At 41.2% G+C, this 20,000-nt stretch overlaps 2 protein-coding genes across 2 annotated transcripts in view; both read left to right on the top strand.

Annotated features, from left to right (window-relative positions):
- Positions 1–18,796, top strand: part of LOC127001727 (uncharacterized) — a 60,170-nt gene extending 41,374 nt beyond the window's left edge. The window contains exons 2-4 of the mRNA XM_050866837.1: positions 2,482–2,580; positions 15,605–15,746; positions 18,262–18,796. Coding sequence (XP_050722794.1) covers positions 2,489–2,580; positions 15,605–15,746; positions 18,262–18,501 — 474 coding nt within the window. The 5' untranslated portion in view covers positions 2,482–2,488 and the 3' untranslated portion in view covers positions 18,502–18,796. The remainder of the gene's footprint in view (positions 1–2,481; positions 2,581–15,604; positions 15,747–18,261) is intronic.
- The window catches only part of LOC127001728 (uncharacterized), a 179,847-nt gene extending 160,173 nt beyond the window's left edge, over positions 1–19,674 (top strand). Inside the window, exon 5 of the transcript XR_007755432.1 lies at positions 18,586–19,674. The gene's annotated coding sequence lies outside the window, so the exon portion shown is untranslated. The remainder of the gene's footprint in view (positions 1–18,585) is intronic.
- The last annotated feature ends 326 nt before the right edge of the window (positions 19,675–20,000 follow it).

The following is a 20,000-nucleotide window of genomic DNA, read 5'->3' as shown; positions in this document are numbered from 1 at the left end:
ATTCGTACCTTGAAGCTAAATTAGTTGTGGCCTAACAAGATAAACTGCACGAGTACCTATCATTATTGTTATCATTATTACTACTCAGGGTTGGAAATCATGATTATTTCTAAATAAAAAAAATCGATTTATTTGATTTAAATCGATTATTTTATTTAAATTATTTTTTTGCATTAATCCTTGTTTGTTTCCCATGATTATTTGTTTCAGTCTTATGAGACAATTTTCTTGTATTAAACTTGGCCAATGCTAAATAGAACCATAGTTTAATATACATTATCCAAGATGAATTTTTCACATAAAAATCATAAGCAGGAATAATAACTTTTTTCTATGCTTTTAAATATTTTTATTTAAGAGAAATCAATGATTCACTGGTGCCTGACTTGCTACAGGACCAGTACAGGATCAGTATAGGACAAGTAGACGATACTTTTCCTGAACGACTGGTTCACATGTTCTTCCTTTTTCCTTATATATATATATATATATATATATATATATATATATATATATATATATATATATATATATATATATATATATATTATATAAAGAGGTGACCGAAAGAGAGATCAATTTCGGGAGGAGAGGTGTCTTGATACCCTCCTCTTGAAAGAGTTCAAGTCGTAGGCAGGAGGAAATACAGATGAAGGAAGATTGTTCCAGAGTTTACCAGCGTGAGGGATGAAAGAGTGAAGATGCTGATTAACTCTTGCATAAGGAGTTTGGACAGTGTAGGGATGAGCATGAGTAGAAAGTCGTGTGCAGCGGGGCCGCGGGAGGGGGGGAGGCATGCAGTTAGCAAGTTCAGAAGAGCAGTCAACGTGGAAATATTGATAGAAGATAGAAAGAGAGGCAACATCGCGGCGGAATTTAAGAGGTAGAAGACTATCAGTAGGAGGAGGAGAGTTGATGAGACGAAGAACCTTAGACTCCACTCTGTCCAGAAGAGCTGTGTGAGTGGAGCCCCCCCACACGTGAGATGCATACTCCATACGAGGGCGGACAAGGCCCCTGTATATGGATAGCAACTGCGCGGGGGAGAAGAACGGGCGGAGACGATACAGAACGCCCAACCTCCGAGGAAGCTGATTTTGCAAGAGAATCAAGTATATATATATATATATATATATATATATATATATATATATATATATATATATATATATATATATATATATATATATATATATATATATATATATATATATATATATATATATATATATATATATATATTATATCTCAGTTTCCTTCCGGCCGTTCTATCTCTGTGGTGGTAGACGGTCACTGCTCTTCCCTTAAATCTATCAACAATGGCGTTCCACAGGGCTCTGTCCTATCACCCACTCTCTTCCTGTTATTCATCAATGATCTTCTTTCCATAACAAACTGTCCTGTCCACTCATACGCCGACGACTCCACTCTGCATTATTCAACTTCTTGACGGGAAAACACAACACAACACAACACACACACACACACACACACACACACACACACACACACACACACACACACACACACACACACACACGGGAAGTATCACCCTCACCTCTGACGTCATCACATTGCGCCTCCGTGGTGAAGTGGTTAGCGCACCAACAGCTACGAATCCACGGGTCCTCCCCTCCTGTGTGTGGTGTAGTGTTCTATGTTCACACTCTCCACCATAATCCCTTTATCCTCCCTCGTAACCCTCTCCTCCCCTTCTATGTGTGGTGCAGTGTTCTGTGTCCACACTCTCCACCATAATCCCTTTTCTCCTCCCTCGTAACCCTCTTCTCCCTTCTGAGCCTGGCCTGTGTGTTGTGCAGTGTTCTGTGTTCACACACTCCACCATAATCCCTTTATCCTCCCTCGTAACCCTCTCCTCCCTTCTGAGCCTGCCCTGTGTGTGGTGCAGTGTTCTGTGTTCACACTCTCCACCATAATCCCTTTATCCTCCCTCGTAACCCTCTCCTCCCTTCTGAGCCTGGCCTGTGTGTGGTGCAGTGTTCTGTGTTCACACTCTCCACCATAATCCCTTTATCCTCCCTCGTAACCCTCTCCTCCCCTCCTGTGTGTGGTGCAGTGTTCTGTGTTCACACACTCCACCATAATCCCTTTATCTTCCCTCGTAACCCTCTCCTCCCTTCTGAGCCTGGCCTGTGTGTTGTGCAGTGTTCTGTGTTCACACACTCCACCATAATCCCTTTATCCTCCCTCGTCACCCTCTCCTCCCTTCTGAGCCTGGCCTGTGTGTTGTGCAGTGTTCTGTGTTCACACTCTCCACCATAATCCCTTTATCCTCCCTCGTCACCCTCTCCTCCCTTCTGAGCCTGGCCTGTGTGTGGTGCAGTGTTCTGTGTTCACACTCTCCACCATAATCCCTTTATCCTCCCTCGTCACCCTCTCCTCCCTTCTGAGCCTGGCCTGTGTGTGGTGCAGTAATCTATCTTTAAATTTCTCCTCGTAATGACTTTTCTTTTCTCACAGAGTCGCCATGTGGTCAGACAACGCCCACAGCGAGGGATTCCACCACGCCCATCCCTTCCCTCACGCCCCCGCCCTCGACAAGCTTTGTTTGCACTCAAGGTGAGTGAGTGAGTGAGTGAGTGAGTGAGTGTGTAAGTGAGTGAATGAATGAGTGATGGAGGGAGGGAGGGAGTGTGGGAAGGAGGGAAGAAGGGAGGGAAAGAATGAGTGAAAATGTGAGTAGGAGTGTGAGTAACGAGGTACGCAGGTAAGTTAATAAATATGCAGGTATGTGGCGGAATAAGTAAATAAGGAAGGAAGGAAATAAGTAAGGAAATAAGTATGTAAGGAAGGAAACAAGTAAGAAAATAAGAAAATAAATAAGGAAGGAAAAAAGTAAATAAGTAAGTAGGTAGACAAGTAAGTGAGTAAGTAAGCAACTCATCCACGGCCATTCTTTAATTTTCCAATCCTCATTCTCACCCTCCTTCTCCGTCCACTCACAGACGGCGCTTCATTATCCCCTTATTTGCATTCCAAGTCTTGATTAACGCTATTTCTCCCATTTGCTTTTCTATATTTTTTTCACCAAAGTCTCTCTCTCTCTCTCTCTCTCTCTCTCTCTCTCTCTCTCTCTCTCTCTCTCTCTCTCTCTCTCTCTCTCTCTCTCTCTCTCTCTCTCTCTCTCTCTCTCTCTCTCTCTCTCTCTCTCTCTCTCTCTCTCTCTCTCTCTCTCTCTCTCTCTCTCTCTCTCTCTCTCTCTCTCTCTCTCTCTTCTTCATATTCCCTCCTCAGCCTCATCGTAACGCATCTTCTCTCTTCTCGTCCTTCTTTACTACCTCCTCGACCTTGTCTTTGCCTCTTTCTTTAAACATTTTATCCTTCTTTTATGTTCCTTTAAATCCTCATCACTTCTTTCTTCTCTTTTCACTTTCATTTTTTTCTCTTCGTTTTTTCCTTTCTTCCTGTCCTTCTCTTTACTCTGATTCCCTCCACTCCCTTCCTTCTACTCTGTGTGTTTTGGTGACATTATATGAGTCAATTCCGTCCCGTGAGTTTCTTCGCTAAAGGATTCGCTTCCATTTTATTTGAGCTTCCCTTTTCTGCGTCTCCGTTGCAGGGCAAACACCCGTCTTGGTATTGAGCCATAAGAGACAGCTGGGTGGATAGGATAAAGCAGACTTCCATCTGATGCTTCTCCGTCTGTCCCTCTTCTCTTTCTCTCTCGTCTCCCGTGTCCCGGTTCTCGTCTCTCGTCGGAATCAGAGAAACAGAAAATCCAAAGAAAGGAAACAAGTATACATCTTCATGAAATATTCTCAGCTCTTATATATTTCCTCCTCCTTCTCCTCCGTCTCTGCTTCATCATCCTCCTGCTCCTCCTCTTCCTCCTCCTTCTTCTTCTTCTTCTTCTTCTTCTCCTTCTCCTTCTCCTCCTCCTCCTACCCGACCCCTTCTCCTCCTCCTCCTCATCCCCACCTTCTTCCTTCTTAATTCCTTCCATCTTCCTTACCTCATCCCTACTCTTTCCGAAACATCTCCTTTCCTCTCAAATCGTTTTCTTCCACTCTACCTCCTCCTCCTCCCTCCATCTTATCTTATCTCAGCAAAACAAATTACTAAACCTCCTTTTCACCTTCCTTTCCTCTATTCGTCTTCCTTCATTTGTCTCCTCAGCTCAGCACTTCTCTTTTCTTTTCCATTTTCTTCTGTACCGCTCTCAATCCTCCCTTAACTCTTTTGTAAATCAATTTGTCCTTCGTGTGGTGTTGTCTTCCCCTTTTCTTTCCTTTTCACCATTCTTCCTCTGTTCCTCTTCCTCCACCTCCCTCTTTGCTCAACTTTTTTTTTTCATTTTACTTTTATACAACCCTCAATAGACTCTTTACCCCTTCCTTAATTCAATATATTCTAATGTGTTTTCTTATTGCCCTTTCTCTACTGCCCCCCCCCCTCTCCCTCTCTCTCTCTCTCTCTCTCTCTCTCTCTCTCTCTCTCTCTCTCTCTCTCTCTCTCTCTCTCTCTCTCTCTCTCTCTCTTCCCTCACTACGGGTATTGCCTAAGCCCAAAGGATTAAGGGAAGGTGTCACAGAGTCCCTTATATTAGGGAGGTGCAGGGGGAAGGAAGGGGGGAGAGAGAGGTGAGGGGGGCGAGGGGAAGGGTGTGTGAGAGGAGGCGTCCTGCGGGTACTGTATCTGTGTCATTATAACCCACTTGAAAGGGAGACGCCTATCCTCGTTTTTCCCCTCCCCCTCTTAATACGACTATCCTTTCCCTACTCCTACTCCTCCTCTTCTAATTTCACGTCAAGCGCCTCCTCTTTCTCCTCCTTCGCCTTCTCCTACTACATTGCTCCTGCTCTTGCTTCTCTTCTTCATTTCCTCCTCCTCCTCATTCTCATTCTCCTCTTTCTACTTATTTTCGTCCTCCTCCTCCTGCTCCTCAATATCACTCCTCTTCATTCTTCTCCGCAAGGTTAGTGATAAACATTCTTCGTTTATAAACTAATTAAATTTTCTTCTCGTTTTTTTTCATACTTCACGTTGTTGTTATTGTTCTTTGAAATTCGTTTTTGTTGGTGTTTGGTCTTGGTTAGTTGGTGGTGGTACAGTTGTTTGTGGTGGTCGTGTTGCAGGTTGTGTTGGTGGCGGTGGGGATGGTGTTGGGCGTGGTGATGGTGGTGGTAGTGGTGAGAGCGTGCAAGAGAGTGGGATGATTGTGGTGGTGGTGGTGGTAATGAGGGATGAAGTGGTGATGGCAATGGGCAGTGAAGTGGAGGTAATATTGGTGTTGATGGTGATGGTTGTGGTGATGATGATGATGTTGATGCTCGTTGAGTTCTTTAAACAAACATACAAAAGGAAAAAAAATATCAATCCGTCACACAGAAAAATAATGATTGTTTAGTGTAATGAAATGAGGATCCAAACAGCCACACAGACAGACAGACAGACAGACAGACACACAGACAGACAGACAGACAGAAGTAACTCAACACAGACTGTCACATGACATTCTACACACACACACACACACACACACACACACACGCTCGTTCCGGAGAAATACAATAAGCAATACCAATAAGCAGAGAAAATTCGCGACTCTGGTTTTCGTTTCGCATTCGTGTTGTGGTGCGTCGTGTGGGGAGGAGGAATAGAGGAAACAGCGTTGCTTCCAATAATAACGATGCCAAAAAGAAAAGGACAACACTACCATTACTACTCCTACTTCTCCTCCTCCTCCTCTTTCTCCTCCTCCCCTTCCTACAACTACTACAAATAAAATCATAATAATGGATACAAAGTTATCAGTAAACGCGATGTAAGATTCCCAGATAAAATTAACCCAAGACCCAAGTTTTTATTTATAAGATGGTAGTGGTTGAGAATGTAAGGGAAAGGAAATAAAAGATGTTGGTTTAAATTTATAACAGAACGTTAATATAAGATGTGAGTGGTTGAAATTGTACACAAGAGAAAACAGCGTAAATAGCGTAAATAAGGGAAAAAAAGGAGAACGATTTTGTAAGAAGGGACTAGTGGAATCATAAAGCTCTCCTCCTCTTACTGATAGTCTTCATATACCTCGTAAATTCCGCCGCCATGTTACCCCTCTTTCAGTCTTCCATCGATATTTTCACGCTGACTGCTCTTCTGAACTTGCTAACTGTATGCCTCCCCCCTTTCCGCGGCCTCGCCACACACGACTTTCTACTCAAGCTCATCCCTTTACTGTCCAAATCCCTTACGCACGAGTTAACCAGCATTTTTACTCTTTCATCCCTCATGCTGGTAAACTCTGGAACAATCTTCCTTCATCTGTATTTCCTCCTGCCTACGACCTGAACTCTTTCAAGAGGATGGTATCAGGACACCTCTCCTCCCGAAATTGACCTATCTTTCGGCCACTCCTCTTGACTCTTTGTAGGAGCAGTGAGTAGCGGGCTTTTTTTTCATTACTGTTTTTTTTTCCCCTGAACTGCTTCCTCTTCTGTAAAAAAAAAGTTAGGTATATTTTGTAAAAGTTAAATGGGGAACGTTTTCCTGAGCGGGGACAGGTCAAAATAATGGAAGTAATGAATTGTGGGCTAGTAAGGAAACAAGGCAAAATGAATATAATTACATAGTGTCGTGACGGCTGGGCTGTAGGCAATGTAGCCGCGGCCCCTCATCTGCTGTAGTCAGGCGCGGGATATGTTGTTCCATCTCGAAATTGACTCCCCTCGCCCACTCCCTTGCCTACTTGCCAACCTACCTACCTAAACACACACACACACACACACACACACACACACACACACTCGTTTTTTTGTAGTTCAACATCATTAATTAGCTTTCCTTGAACTGTTCACGGTTACCCAAGGTGGAAAGCAATTTTCCCAGAGCTAAAGACTTCGTTATATCTTAATTATAAAGCATTTTTTTTTTGCGGATCTTTAAAATGTACTCCTTCTCCTCCTCTTCCTACTACTACTACTACTACTACTACTACTACTACTACGACTATTACTATTACTACTACTACTACTACTACTACTACTACTACTTCTACTACTACTACAACTACTTCTACTACTATTACGACTACTATAAAAAAGTCGGTTCACCCAAGTCTGAGGTGTGCATTATCATCCGTTGGCAATCTGTTGTTCCATGTTGTGTCCGATCGCGTGGATAATATATGATAGCCTACGTATAGGAAACGGTGGTCAGAGTCAATAATATGCAGGCAACAATAAAAATACCATCAATTATAATTATGATTGATTTTACGTACAAAATTATTAGTAATGTCCCAAACAACTGTTTCGTTAATACAAAACCCAACAAGTTTTCTCGGTGGCGGACAGCGCCAAGGCTGTTTAATAAATATAATCAGCGATTTTGTAAATTAACAAAACAGGTATTTGCGACAGTACTAATATTTTTTAACTCAAAATCGACTATAACTGACGGTATTATTTAATGCTGCCTGTATATTATTGATAATGACGACTGTATCCTATGCGTAGGCTATTATATATTATCCACGAAATCGTACACGCCTTGGGACAGCAGGCTGCCAGCGCACGATAATGCACACCTCAGACTCTAGTGAAACTTGGCTCAGTTGCATTTAGATCCAGTGAATTGGAAAAAAAATACCTTCTAGATCTTGATATATATATATGGTGGGACGGGCCCAGATTTTTTTCCCTCTATTCTTTAAGAAAATTGCTACGTTCTTAGCACCATAACTTGCTGTAGTATTTAGGTTACTGCTTAAATCTGGTAGTTTTCCTTCTTGTTGGCGCAAGGCCATCATCACTCCCATCCCGAAGGGAGCCTCAGCTTCAACTTTTCCTACTGAGTACCGCCCAATTTATATTACTCCTATTCTCTCTAAGATCTTTGAGAGGCTTTTGGCTAAACGGCTTTCCATATACTGTGATAAATTCAATCAGTTACCTAATTCTCGGTTCGGATTTCGTAAGGGTTTGGGAACATGTGACGCTCTCTTGACTCTGCCTCATGACCTGCAGTCTTCTTTGGATCGTGGGCATGAGTCTTGAGTTGTTGCTATTGATTTTAGTTCTGCTTTTGATGCTGTGAATCATTGGGGCTCTAATTTATAGACTACAACTCCTTGGTATTGGTGGAAGTCTTCTCAGTATTTTTAAAGAATTTTTAACTAATCGATTAGAGTGTGTGGTTGTTGATGGTGCTGCTCTTCTCCTCTGCCTGTTGTTTCTGGTGTTCCTCAGGGCAGTGTCCTTGGACCTTTATTTTTTAACATTTTTATTTCTGACTTGGGCATTAACCTCGAAAATAAGCTTATTTCATATGGTGGTGATACAGCTCTATACTCCTCTGTTCACTCTTCTACCAACAGAGGTAAAGTTGCTGCATCTCTGAACAGGGACTGGGGAATGATCACCGCTTGGTGTCAACTTTGGGGCATGAAGCTTAATGCTAATAAAAAACATTCCATGACCATCAGTACCTTCAATCCACCTCATCCTTGTTTGCATATTTTTTGGTGAACAAATTAAGGATGTTTCTAGTATCCGTTTGTTGGGAGTCACTCTTGATTCTAAACTGACATTTAAGAAGCACATCCGTTCCATATCTTCCACTATTGCACAAAAGACAGGCTTGTTTCGTAAGTGCTTCAAACAATTTGCTTGTGACTCAAATATAATCAAATCTTTTTATGTATTCATTTTGCCCCACTTTGAGTATTGTGCTCCTGTTTGGATCTGAGTTTTTAAGAATAATCGACGTCCCTTACACAATGCTTTGCCTGATACTTTCTTTTATTCCTGCCCGGGTCACGAAGTTTGCTCTTAGTCAAAATGATCTTGCTTTTAATCCTATGAATTTTTGTAAGACACAATTCTCATGATGTTTTCTCCGTCGTCGACAAACTTATGGAAGCAGTCACCAAATGAGATTGTCCTTTCTGCAGATATTTCTACATTTAAGTCTCGTGTGAATGTCTTTTTGAAATAGTAATTTTATTTTTCATCCTTTTGTCTTTGACTGCCAGTTTCTTAACTGTTCGTTGCCTTTGCTTCTCTCCAGTACCTTTTGGTATTTTGTGTGGTTCAACTTATTGTATCTGAACCCTGGAGGGAAGCTTTGGTGTCTTATCATAATAATAATAATGATAATAATAATAATAATAATAATAATAATAATAATAATAATAATAATAATAATAATAATAATAATAATAATAATAATAATAATAATAATAATAATAATAATAATAATAATAATAATAATAATAATAATAATAATAATAATAATAATAATAATAATAATAATAATACAGTAAAACCCCGATTATCCGAAATGGAAGGGGGGAAGCCTCTTTCGGATAAGCCGATTTTTCGGATAATCCGGATTTATGGCCGCCATTTTGATCGCCGCCATTTTGATTTTGAAACCAAACAAACACACGCTACGCTAAACAAAGTAGTACGCTTAAAACATGTGATGTAAATGTTTTATTGTATGTTTGTCTGTGTGTCTCCTTGTCTGGACCAGTGTATGTTGATACTTGTGAGCGTTGCAGATCTGAATTGTGAATGTTGCAGAGTGCGATTGTGAATGGTTGTGCAAGCTTGCAAGTGTGACCTTGATGCATCGTGCAGGTGGAGACACAGTATGACGACTCATATTATCGCGCAACTCGTATGTTGGAAGGGGAATGTGGCATGGAGTGGAGAGGGGAGTCGTGTTTGTGTCGTTGTCTTGAGAGTACGGTGTGAGAGTAGTCGTGCAGTAGTTTGTTCGTTCGCCGCACCTACGTCCTTGCTGGGGCGAAGGTGCGGACGTGGTGTTGTTGAGAGTTTGTTTAATGTTTTTTGTCTAATACATTGATCTATTCGTTACAAGCTATTTCGGCAATACGTATTAGAAAGCATATTCATTTTAACTGTTCTTATCAATTTTAAATGTGTTAATATAGTACATATGTAGTTACTTTTATTTATTTTTGATGTTCTGTAACGTTTTAGTATAGAAATTTTTTTTTTAATTGCATTATCCAGATCAATTTCGGATAATCCGGTTTTTCGGATAATCCGCTTTCGGATAATCGGGGTTTTACTGTACTTAGCACTGCGTGGCTCATGAATACTCGGGGAAGTCCATTAGTGCACATGACGCATAGTTACTTAGTATTTGCGTGGTCCATGAGTTTCAGTGTCTGTTTAAATATATATATATATATATATATATATATATATATATATATATATATATATATATATATATATATATATATATATATATATATATATATGCTGAGTAGTTACTTAGCATATTTAGAATAGTTAATTAGCATTGTGTGGCCCATAAATAAAGGTTCGCTCCATTAGTATGGCAGTCGCAGAGTTACTTAGCATTGTAAGGCTCTTGAGTTTCAGTGTACTCTTATGGATGAATACGCATTTTAGTTTCTTAACATAATAATTACTCAGCATTTTTAGCATAGCTACTTTTCCGGCCGTTCACTGTTCGTTCTCATTTAGGAAGGTGTTGTTAAATTCGTTCAACACATGTCGTACCTTGTTATACATAGGAATACATAGGAAGAACAGACACCAGAATACCTGGCGGTCTATAGCGAGGGTGTCTGTTTACTACCGCTACTACTAGTAATCTACGTGTGGTAGGACAGGATAGAATAGGTGAAGGCTCCTCCCCACCCACCTCTCCCTCCGGCAACGTGCCGGCAGGAAAAAGTTAAAAGAAAACACCATTTGCCTTTAAGGAAGAAAGGGACATGGATATTTTACAGTAAAGAGATAAATAAGAGGAAATCACTACCCTTAACTTACGCTACTGGTGACCTAAGCTGTGAGGGAAATCATTAACAAAGTCTTCAGGTTGTAGTCGTACTTGAGTGTGTCTGAAACATACGAAAAATGGTTAGTAAAATCCTATATCCCTGAAGTACTTATCCAATTAAGATTTGAAGCTATTGATACTCTGTGCGCTAACTACTGACGGTGGGAGCCTCTTCCAGTGATCGACAACTCTATTATTCGATAAATTCTGCGCGCCAATGTGTTACATCTGTTTCCCTTTAACTTCATACCGTTGCTGCGTGTTACTGAGTTGGCGTCTCTCTAAAATATACTATCTGGGTTAATGTTTTCGAATCTATTAAGGATTTTGAACATTTCGATTAAGTCCCCTCTTACCTTCGCTTTTTTAAGGAAAATATATCCAATCGGTTTAAACGCTCGTCATACGGCAAGTTACGGAGCGCTGGAATTTGTTTGGTTGCTCATCGCTGTATCCTTTCTATCAGAACTTGATCTTAGATATAATTCGCTGACCAGAACTGAACAGCGTACTCTAGGTGTGGTCTTACAAATGCTGAATATAATCTCTTCATAGGTTCGGGTGATTTATAATCAAAGTTTCTTGAGATTAATCCTAAGATCATATTGGCATTTTTACTCGCCGCAGTACATTGGTCGCTCTTTTTAAGAGTGTTATTGATAATAACACCAAGATATTTTTCTTGTTTTACTTCGCTGAGCTCATGTCCTTGAATCTGATATTTAAAGTTAGGGTTCTTTTCACCTATGTGCATTACTTTACATTTATCTACGTTGAAACACATTTGCCATTTTTCGCTCCAGTCGGCAAGTCTTATTAAATCTGAATGAATATTCTCGCAATTTTTACTGTTTGTTATCGTACCTCCTAATTTGGTGTCGTCGGCGAATTTGGCTACTTTTGATAGGATATCATTCTCTAAATCGTTCACGTACATTATGAATAGTGTTGGCCCCAGGACCGAACCTTGGGGCACGCCACTGGTTACGGGTTGCCAATCGGATGCTTCACCATTAAGAACTACACGCTGTTGTCTATCTGTGAGCCAGTCATAAATCCAAGCGCACAGATGGTCATTTATACCGTGGGAACGCAGTTTTGAAATAAGCCTAACGTGGGAAACTTTATGAAACGCTTTCTGAAAGTCTAGGTAAATTACGTCATATGGGGCTCGGGTGTCCAACTTGAATAAACGTCGTTGAAAAAAGTTAATAAGTTGGTAAGGCAAGATCGATTTCAACGAAATCCGTGCTGATTTCAGTTATCAAATTATTTGTTTCGAGGAACGTGATCACTTTATCCCTGATTATTTTTTCGAATAGTTTAATTAGGACAGACGTAAGGCTGATAGGATCGGGGTAACACTGGCTTTTTCCACTCAAGGGGCACGCTTGCCTGTGCTAATGACTTGTTGAACATCAACGTTATGGGTAATTCTTGCTGTTGACTGCATTCTCTTAAAACGCGAGGAGATAAATTGTCGGGTCCCGGAGATTTATTTGGATCTATTTTTTGCAGGTACGCACGCACTTCACTTCACTTCACTGATAGTGAAGTGGCAAAGACCGCTTCACTTCGTTCTAAGGAGGGGGTGTGCCGAGTAATCTCGTTGCTTTTCTGGAGTAAATTTGCATTTAAATCCTGCGTGAATAATCGAAAGGTCACTTAGGGCTGGCAGGGCGCTGCCTTGGTCTGTTCCCATCACTGAGGCTTGTTCTTAGGTAAAACGAAATTGTTGGTACTGGACATAAAATTTGTTACTTAGTTTGTTTCTTATATCGCCAGCGAACCATGTGAAACTCGCATGTCAAGTAAACGCCCAGTGTGCTGTAGACTTGATTACGTGCACGGTCTAACTCCTGACTTTACTGAATAGTTGGGGTATTAATTGACTGACGGACTGGCTCACTGATTCATAACGGTTTAAGGCAGGTAACATCGAGGGCTCCTTCCACGGCTCAAAGCGCGACCACACAGGCTTGAAACGGGCTTTGTTCATGAACGCGGCCACGCTCGCGTTCAAAGTCCCACGGCCTCAAAAGTGTTGGCAGCTGTGTGTACTGATCGTGCATGAGGCCTGAGCTGCGGACGTGCGCACCACTGCGTATTTTCCTTCGTGTATGTGACACGTTTTATCACTTATCTCCGTATGTTACAAGTTAACGCATGTTTTTTCCACGTACGTTCCCTTTAGGAAACTGTCATTAATTCTACTTTGTTAAATTAACAAATGCATCATAAATATTTAATGACGTTTATCCACCACCTTCGCAGGAACTTGGATAAACATTTGTTTCCTTCATCATTTTTCCAGTCGTTTAATTACCACCTTTATGCGTAGAAAGAAGAAACGGTTTTTATTCCTACGATCAGTGAGTTTCTGTATCGTATTTCTTTGATGCAACATTTTTTTCCATTTAACACCCAACTTTAATTTATTCTTTGGGTGATGCCTTTGACGAGCCGAACTGTTTTGTATGTCTCTTGTAAATAATGGTGTTGACGCTGTTCTTGTTGTTGTTGATGTTGTTGTTGGTTAAGGTGGTGGCGGTTTTGTTGTTGTTGTTGTGGACGTTGCTGAGTATGATCGATGATGCTGAATGTTTTTTCCCTCTGATGATTATTTTCTTTCTCTTTATTCCTTTCGTTATCTCTTCTTTCTAATATTTCTCTACTTTTCTTCTTCTTCCTTCTTAAATTCTTTACCCTTTTTTCATTCATTCTTTATTTCTTTCCTTCTTCCTTCTCCTTCCTCTCTTTCTTACTATCGTTTTTTTTATCTATATTACTCTTTCCTTCTTTTTACCTTTCTTTTTTTTTCTTCTTCCTTCTTTCTTTCTTTTTACTTACTGTTTACTCACAACTTTAATTCTCCCTCGTATCTTTCTCTTTCTTTCGTTACTATTTGTGTCGGGGTTCTCAGAAATGGCAGCGGTGACCATCAAGAGAGTAAATACATTATTTCCCCCCTTACGAACGAACACACGTGCCCTAAAAGAACAGAAAATTTGGAGCCCCCAAAAATCGTGCATGTGGAAAATGAGAAGCGGAAAATAACATGAAGCTGGTCCATTAACCACGTTCCTCGAGGCACGGAGACTAGGGGGGAGGGAGGGAGGGGGATGGAATGAGGGAGGGAGAGGGTGGAGGAAGGGAAGGAGGGGGGAGGGGTGTGAGATAATGATGAGAGGAGGAGTGAGGAAGGGAGAGAGGGGAGGGGCTGTGTGCCGCTGGTGGTGGGGTGGTGTTCGTTAAAAGGCTATTTGATGTTATTCTCCGGAAAATCGCTTCGTAGAAACTATGAAAAAATGTGTGTTATGATCGACAACAACAACGGCATCAAGAGTATTACTTTTAACAATAACAAAAACATAAGGGGTGCAAGAGGAACAACAGGAATATTAAAAAAAACCCACTAGTAATAACACTAAGTACGACAACAATAACAACAACAATGTATTAGAATAATCGTATTAAAAAAGGAGCAGGAGCAGCATAAACAACAAACATAATCAGCCGTAAAAAAAATAATGAGCAGCGACAATAAGAGGAACAAATACACCACCACCATCAGCACCAGCACCACCACCATCACCACCACCACCACCACAACAACAGCAGGCGTCATCACCACAATCATCACGAACTCCAGTACAATCATCACCACAACCCTCACCATCGTCATCAATTTTCGCGATTTTTGCAGAGCTACCCCCTTTAATATTCATCGTCAAAAGAAATACAAAAACAAAAAATAATATAAATAAAATGCAAATCACTAACTTTTTTTTCAGAATATATACATAATCCTGGACACACACACACACACACACACACACACACACACACACACACACACACACACACACACACACACACACACACACACGAATGGTTTCCGGGTTGTGTTCTGCCTCGTGGGACAAATTTTAGGTGTGGATTTGTTGCTTCCTCTAATTGTGGACTATTTGCAGCCGGGAGAGAAGCGTTGCGTTGGCACGGTAATGAGATATAGATAAATATATTGGTAGAGAGATTGACAGAGATAGATAGACAGACAGACAACATATGCACATAGATGCAGACAAATAGAGACCGAGCGACAGACATAATCATCCCAGACAAACCGGTGAGGAGAGAGAATAAACTCCTTCAAGAGGAAGAAATGATAACTGAAAAGGAAAAGAAAAACAATGAGACTTGGAAGAAATACGTGCACACACACACACACACACACACACACACACACACACACACACACACACACACACACACACACACACACACACACACACACACACACACACACACACACACACACACACACACACACATTTTCCACCTATTCGCCTGTGCACAATACCTTACATAACTTTAAAATATTTGCATAATTTTTCCTTCCCATATTCCTCCGCCATCTTCGAGTCTTTCAAAGAATCTCAACTATATCCATTTCTTTCTCATCGTCTCATTCTCCTCTTCTGCCTATTTCTCCTCGTCCTCTTTCTTCTCTTTCTCAATCTTCATTTTTCTTACTCTCCTTCCTTACACATTATACCCTTCGCATCTCGCTCCTCTCTCTCAGCTTCCCCACTTTCTAGTCCAACATAACCGCGCATAAGAAAAAAAAAATGGAGGAAAAATAATCTTCGCATAAAGGGGAAGAAATTAAACCCACATTCATACCTCCTCACTTCTCCTTGTCCTCTTCCTCCTCTTTTAAATCCACTCACTATACAATTAACATCTTCTTCATCCCCCAGCACTAACATTCCCTCCCTCTCCTCTCCCTCCCCTCCAGGCTGGGTTGCGTGCTAGCGGGCGGCATCAGGCGGGCCAGTTCCAAGGGAGAGTCGGGACCTTCCTTCCTCGCCCAGTTCCAAGACCCGCCCCCCGCCCCCTCAGCCACGGAGATCTCTGCCGAGGCCGCCGTCTTCGTGGCCGTGAGTGGCGTGAATGATTGACTGAGGGGTGGCTGCGGCGCGGAGTGACTGGCGTGTTGACTGACTTACTGACTGATTGATTAACTGACTGATTTGTTGGTTATTTAACTGATTGATCGGTTTAGTGTGTGTGTGTGTGTGTGTGTGTGTGTGTGTGTGTGTGTGTGTGTGTGTGTGTGTGTGTGTGTGTGTGTGTGTGTGTGTGTGTGTGTGTGTGTGTGTGTGTGTGTGTGTGTGTGTGTGTGTGTGTGTGTGTGTGTGTGTGTGTGTGTGTGTGTGTGTGTGTGTGTGTGTGTGTGTGTGTGTGTGTGTGTGTGTGTGTGTGTGTGTGTGTGTGTGTGTGTGTGTGTGTGTGTGTGTGTGTGTGTGTGTGTGTGTGTGTGTGTGTGAGTGTGTGTGTGTGTGTGTGTGTGTGAGAGAGAGAGAGAGAGAGAGAGAGAGAGAGAGAGAGAGAGAGAGAGAGAGAGAGAGAGAGAGAGAGAGAGAGAGAGAGAGAGAGAGAGAGAGAGAGAGAGAGAGAGAGAGAGAGAGAGAGAGAGAGAGTCTACATTAACGGCTCAATACACAATGGATCATTTTTTCACCTAAAACACAATCAACACCATCATGGCTTCATCATCAGAATGGAAGCTTTTAGGGTGCTTTTTTCTATTATTATCATCATCATTTTTCTTAATTATTATTATCAGTTCAGCTTGCACCTCTTTTCTTCTTATATTCATTATTAGTTTTTTTTCTCCATATGGGTCACGCCTGCAGTGGGATATACATTACTGTATAAGCTTCAACACTTTCCCCGCACACCGTTCACGCCTGTCCTCCACACCACTCGATCTCTACGCCCACACAAACCCACACGCAGCACCATCCATACCACAAAGTCAATCTCACTCCTGGACTTCATCCTCCTCCTGAGCCCTCCTGAGAAGCGGCGTACCTCAAGGATCAGTGCTTGGCCCCATGCTCTTTTTAATTTATGTTAATGATATCGATGATGGGCTCACTTGCAAAGTATCAAAATTTGCTGATGACACAAAAATTGCTAGTAAAGTAACTGCGACACTCGACGAAGAAGCTTTACAATCAGATATAGATCGACTTGCACGTTGGGCCAATCAATGGCAAATGAAATTTAACGTTGACAAATGTAAAGTGTTGCACATCGGAAAAAATAACAATCGCGTTCGGTACGTAATGAATGGCCAACAACTTTCTGCAGTAAGTAAAGAAAAGGATCTTGGAATCACTATATCAAGTGATTTAAAGCCCGGTCAGCATTGTTAAGAGGTAGTTAAAACTGCAAACAAATTGGTTGGCTTCATCGGACGAGTCTTTAATAATAAATCGGAAAAACTAATATTAAAACTGTATAATTCGTTGGTTCGACCCCGTCCAGAGTACTGTGTACAGTTTTGGTCTCCCTACTACAGAAAATACATAGAAAAGTTGGTACGGGTTCAACGAAGAGTAACAAAGATGATTCCTAGGTTGAGAAATTTATCGTATGAACAAAGGCTTAAAGAAGTAAATTTATTCAGTCTATCAAAACGAAGAATGCGAGGCGATCTAATAAAAGTGTTTAAAATGTTTAAAGGATTCAGTGATATTAATGCGGAAGATTACTTTACAATTGATCGATCAAATAGAACAAGAAGAAATCACAATTTGAAGATAAGTGGTAAAAGATTCTCGTCGCACGAAGCTAAACACTACTTCTTCAATCGAGTTGTTAATGTTTGGAACTCTATACCCTGTGATGTCGTTGATAGTACAACAGTTACGGCCTTCAAGAATAGATTAGAAAAGTGTTTTAAATCCAACCAGCAACTAAGATATTACTCTTTGTCGTAATAGCGTTAAGTTCTTTCGAATACTGGTGTCCTTGTCCACTTTTATCGCCCGGTTAGTGGTAGCAGTAATGGTAGTTCTTTCCTCTTTCCTACATAAATTCCATGCAGTTTTTCCATGCTGCATGGTTCTTTTTCCTTTCCTGCCAGCTTTGGCTGGAGGGATGGGGGGGTGGGGAGGAGCCTTCGCCTTTGCTGTCCTTCATCTTCCACCTTTGATTAGATAGTTAGTGTAGCTTGTCACGAACAGCCTCGTAAGGACCAACAGGTCTGCTGTTGTTTGTTCTTCCTTTGTGTTCCTCCTCTTCCTCCTTTCGCACTGTCCATTGCACGTATCTTATGTTCTTATCTAAGTCAGTTTCCTTTCGTTTCCTATCTATATTTTCTATTTTCCTTTCTTTACTGTCCACTTTTCATTGTTTTAATTCCGTTTCATTTTGCATTTCCCAAACATTTCAGGGCTTACGCACACTCCTTTGATTTTATGAGCTTAGTGACAGTTTGACAAGACTCTTGCTCCATGAATGTGAATAAACACTCATGAGATCCCGACGAACTGTGGCCTTTGGAAATAGTCGTTGTGGGAGCCGAAAGCGTCTGATAACACGGGCCTAAAACTCCTTCCTCTCTGAACCTTCTCTCTTGACTCATTCCCTTCCCGTCCTCAGGTCATCGTGGTGTTCTATGCGGCTATCATCGTCATCCTTCTGGGCACCAACATGCGGAGACCTCGATCTGCACTGGTTCGGTCCCGCTCTCGATCTCGTTCCCGCTCTCGCTCTCGCTCCCGCTCCAGGCACCGACATGAGGCAGTGCTGGACCCAGAGAACGGCAACGTGTCCACCAAGCAGACGAGGAAGAAGAAGAGGGACTTGGAGTACAGCGGCGAGCGGGTGGAGAACGTGTAGTGCTGTGGTGGTGTAGTGCGGGCAGTGAAGTGAGGGGAAGTACATGTATGGTGGTGTTGGTGTGGTGTGGCGTGGCCCAGATAGGTTTTAAGAAGTAATTTTGTCATTATTATTCTAAGTGATGGATAATTATAAGTGTTTGGGTGTAAGTATGCTGGTAGTTATGCCTTTTGTCACTTATTTTTGTTATCTTTATTTATTGTTTTTATTTGTTTTCCTTGTGGATTGTGTTAGTGTCCGTGTTCCAGTGTTTTCTTTCAAGCCTTCTACTATTATATTTTAGTCTTTGCAGCCATTTTTTCCTTCTATTATGCACGTTTTATTTTATTTTTTATTTTATCCACTGTCTTTTTGTATATATTTGTCTACCGTTTTTTTCTCGAGCAGGATTTACATTTTTCATTTCTTCCATTCAGGTTGTATATGCCAGATCTTTAATATTTTTTTTTTCGTTTTTATTCCAAATTTCCTTTTTGTATTGAAGTTTTCTTGTTTCATGGCTATATTTTTTTCCTTCGTCTTATTTTTCAACTTTTCTTTCCTACTTGTTTCTTGCTTATCGGTGCATTTTCACAGTTTTTCTACTTCGTTTACCGTTTTCCGTTCGTGTTGATTACTACTATAGTTTTCATCTGAGGTGTTTCTTATACATATCACCCCTCCCCCCCTGAATAGATCCTTCCAGCAGCCATACAGCCCCTTTCTTCTCTATTTCCAGTGTTATTTCCATTAATTTGCTTTCAATTTGTATTACCCGAATTTTTTCCTTACTCCCGCTTCGTTTTCCTCTTTTGTTCTCAAAATTCGTTTTCTTCCTTCTATTCAATATATATTTCCTTTCTTTTCCCCAACCCATTATTCCTTTTAGTTCCTTTTTCTTCCCTTTCAATCCTTCCCATCCCCTATACCTTTTACCCTTGCTGTGTCTTTTCTTTTGATTTTTGCATTACCTGTCTTCCAATCATAAATTTTCCCTCTTGTCCCTTTCTATTTTTTCGTTGTCCCCCAACCCCGCCCCCACCCCATCACACGTCAGTGGCTATCTGTTTACTCCTTTAAACTTATATACGTTCGTGTGTAAGAAAAATATAAGCAAAACTTTGTAGATAAACTGTGAAAAGTTTTAAAATAATGTTTACATTTCGTGTAACAATATAGTCCCTTTTAAAATTATGTATATGGTATTGCATTTTCTTCCCTTCTTGAGAGAGAGAGAGAGAGGAACAAAGAAAAAAAAATATCAGGAGGAACAAAAAATAAAAAGGAGGGGAAAAAATAGCAGGGTAGGAAAAGAGGGAGAGGAATATAACCGGAAGGGAGGAAGGGCACGGAAGAGAAAGGGAAGGAGGGCAGAAAGAACGGAAGGAAAGAGGGAAGGAGGGATGGGATGGGAGGAAGAGAGTAAATGAGAGGGACGATAGGAAAAGACGTGTGTGTGTGTGTGTGTGTGTGTGTGTGTGTGTGTGTGTGTGTGTGTGTGTGTGTGTGTGTGTGTGTGT

This window comes from Eriocheir sinensis, chromosome 21 (genome assembly GCF_024679095.1).
Source record: "Eriocheir sinensis breed Jianghai 21 chromosome 21, ASM2467909v1, whole genome shotgun sequence".
Classification (NCBI taxonomy): domain Eukaryota; kingdom Metazoa; phylum Arthropoda; class Malacostraca; order Decapoda; family Varunidae; genus Eriocheir; species Eriocheir sinensis.
This window is presented reverse-complemented; position numbering and strand designations above follow the sequence as displayed.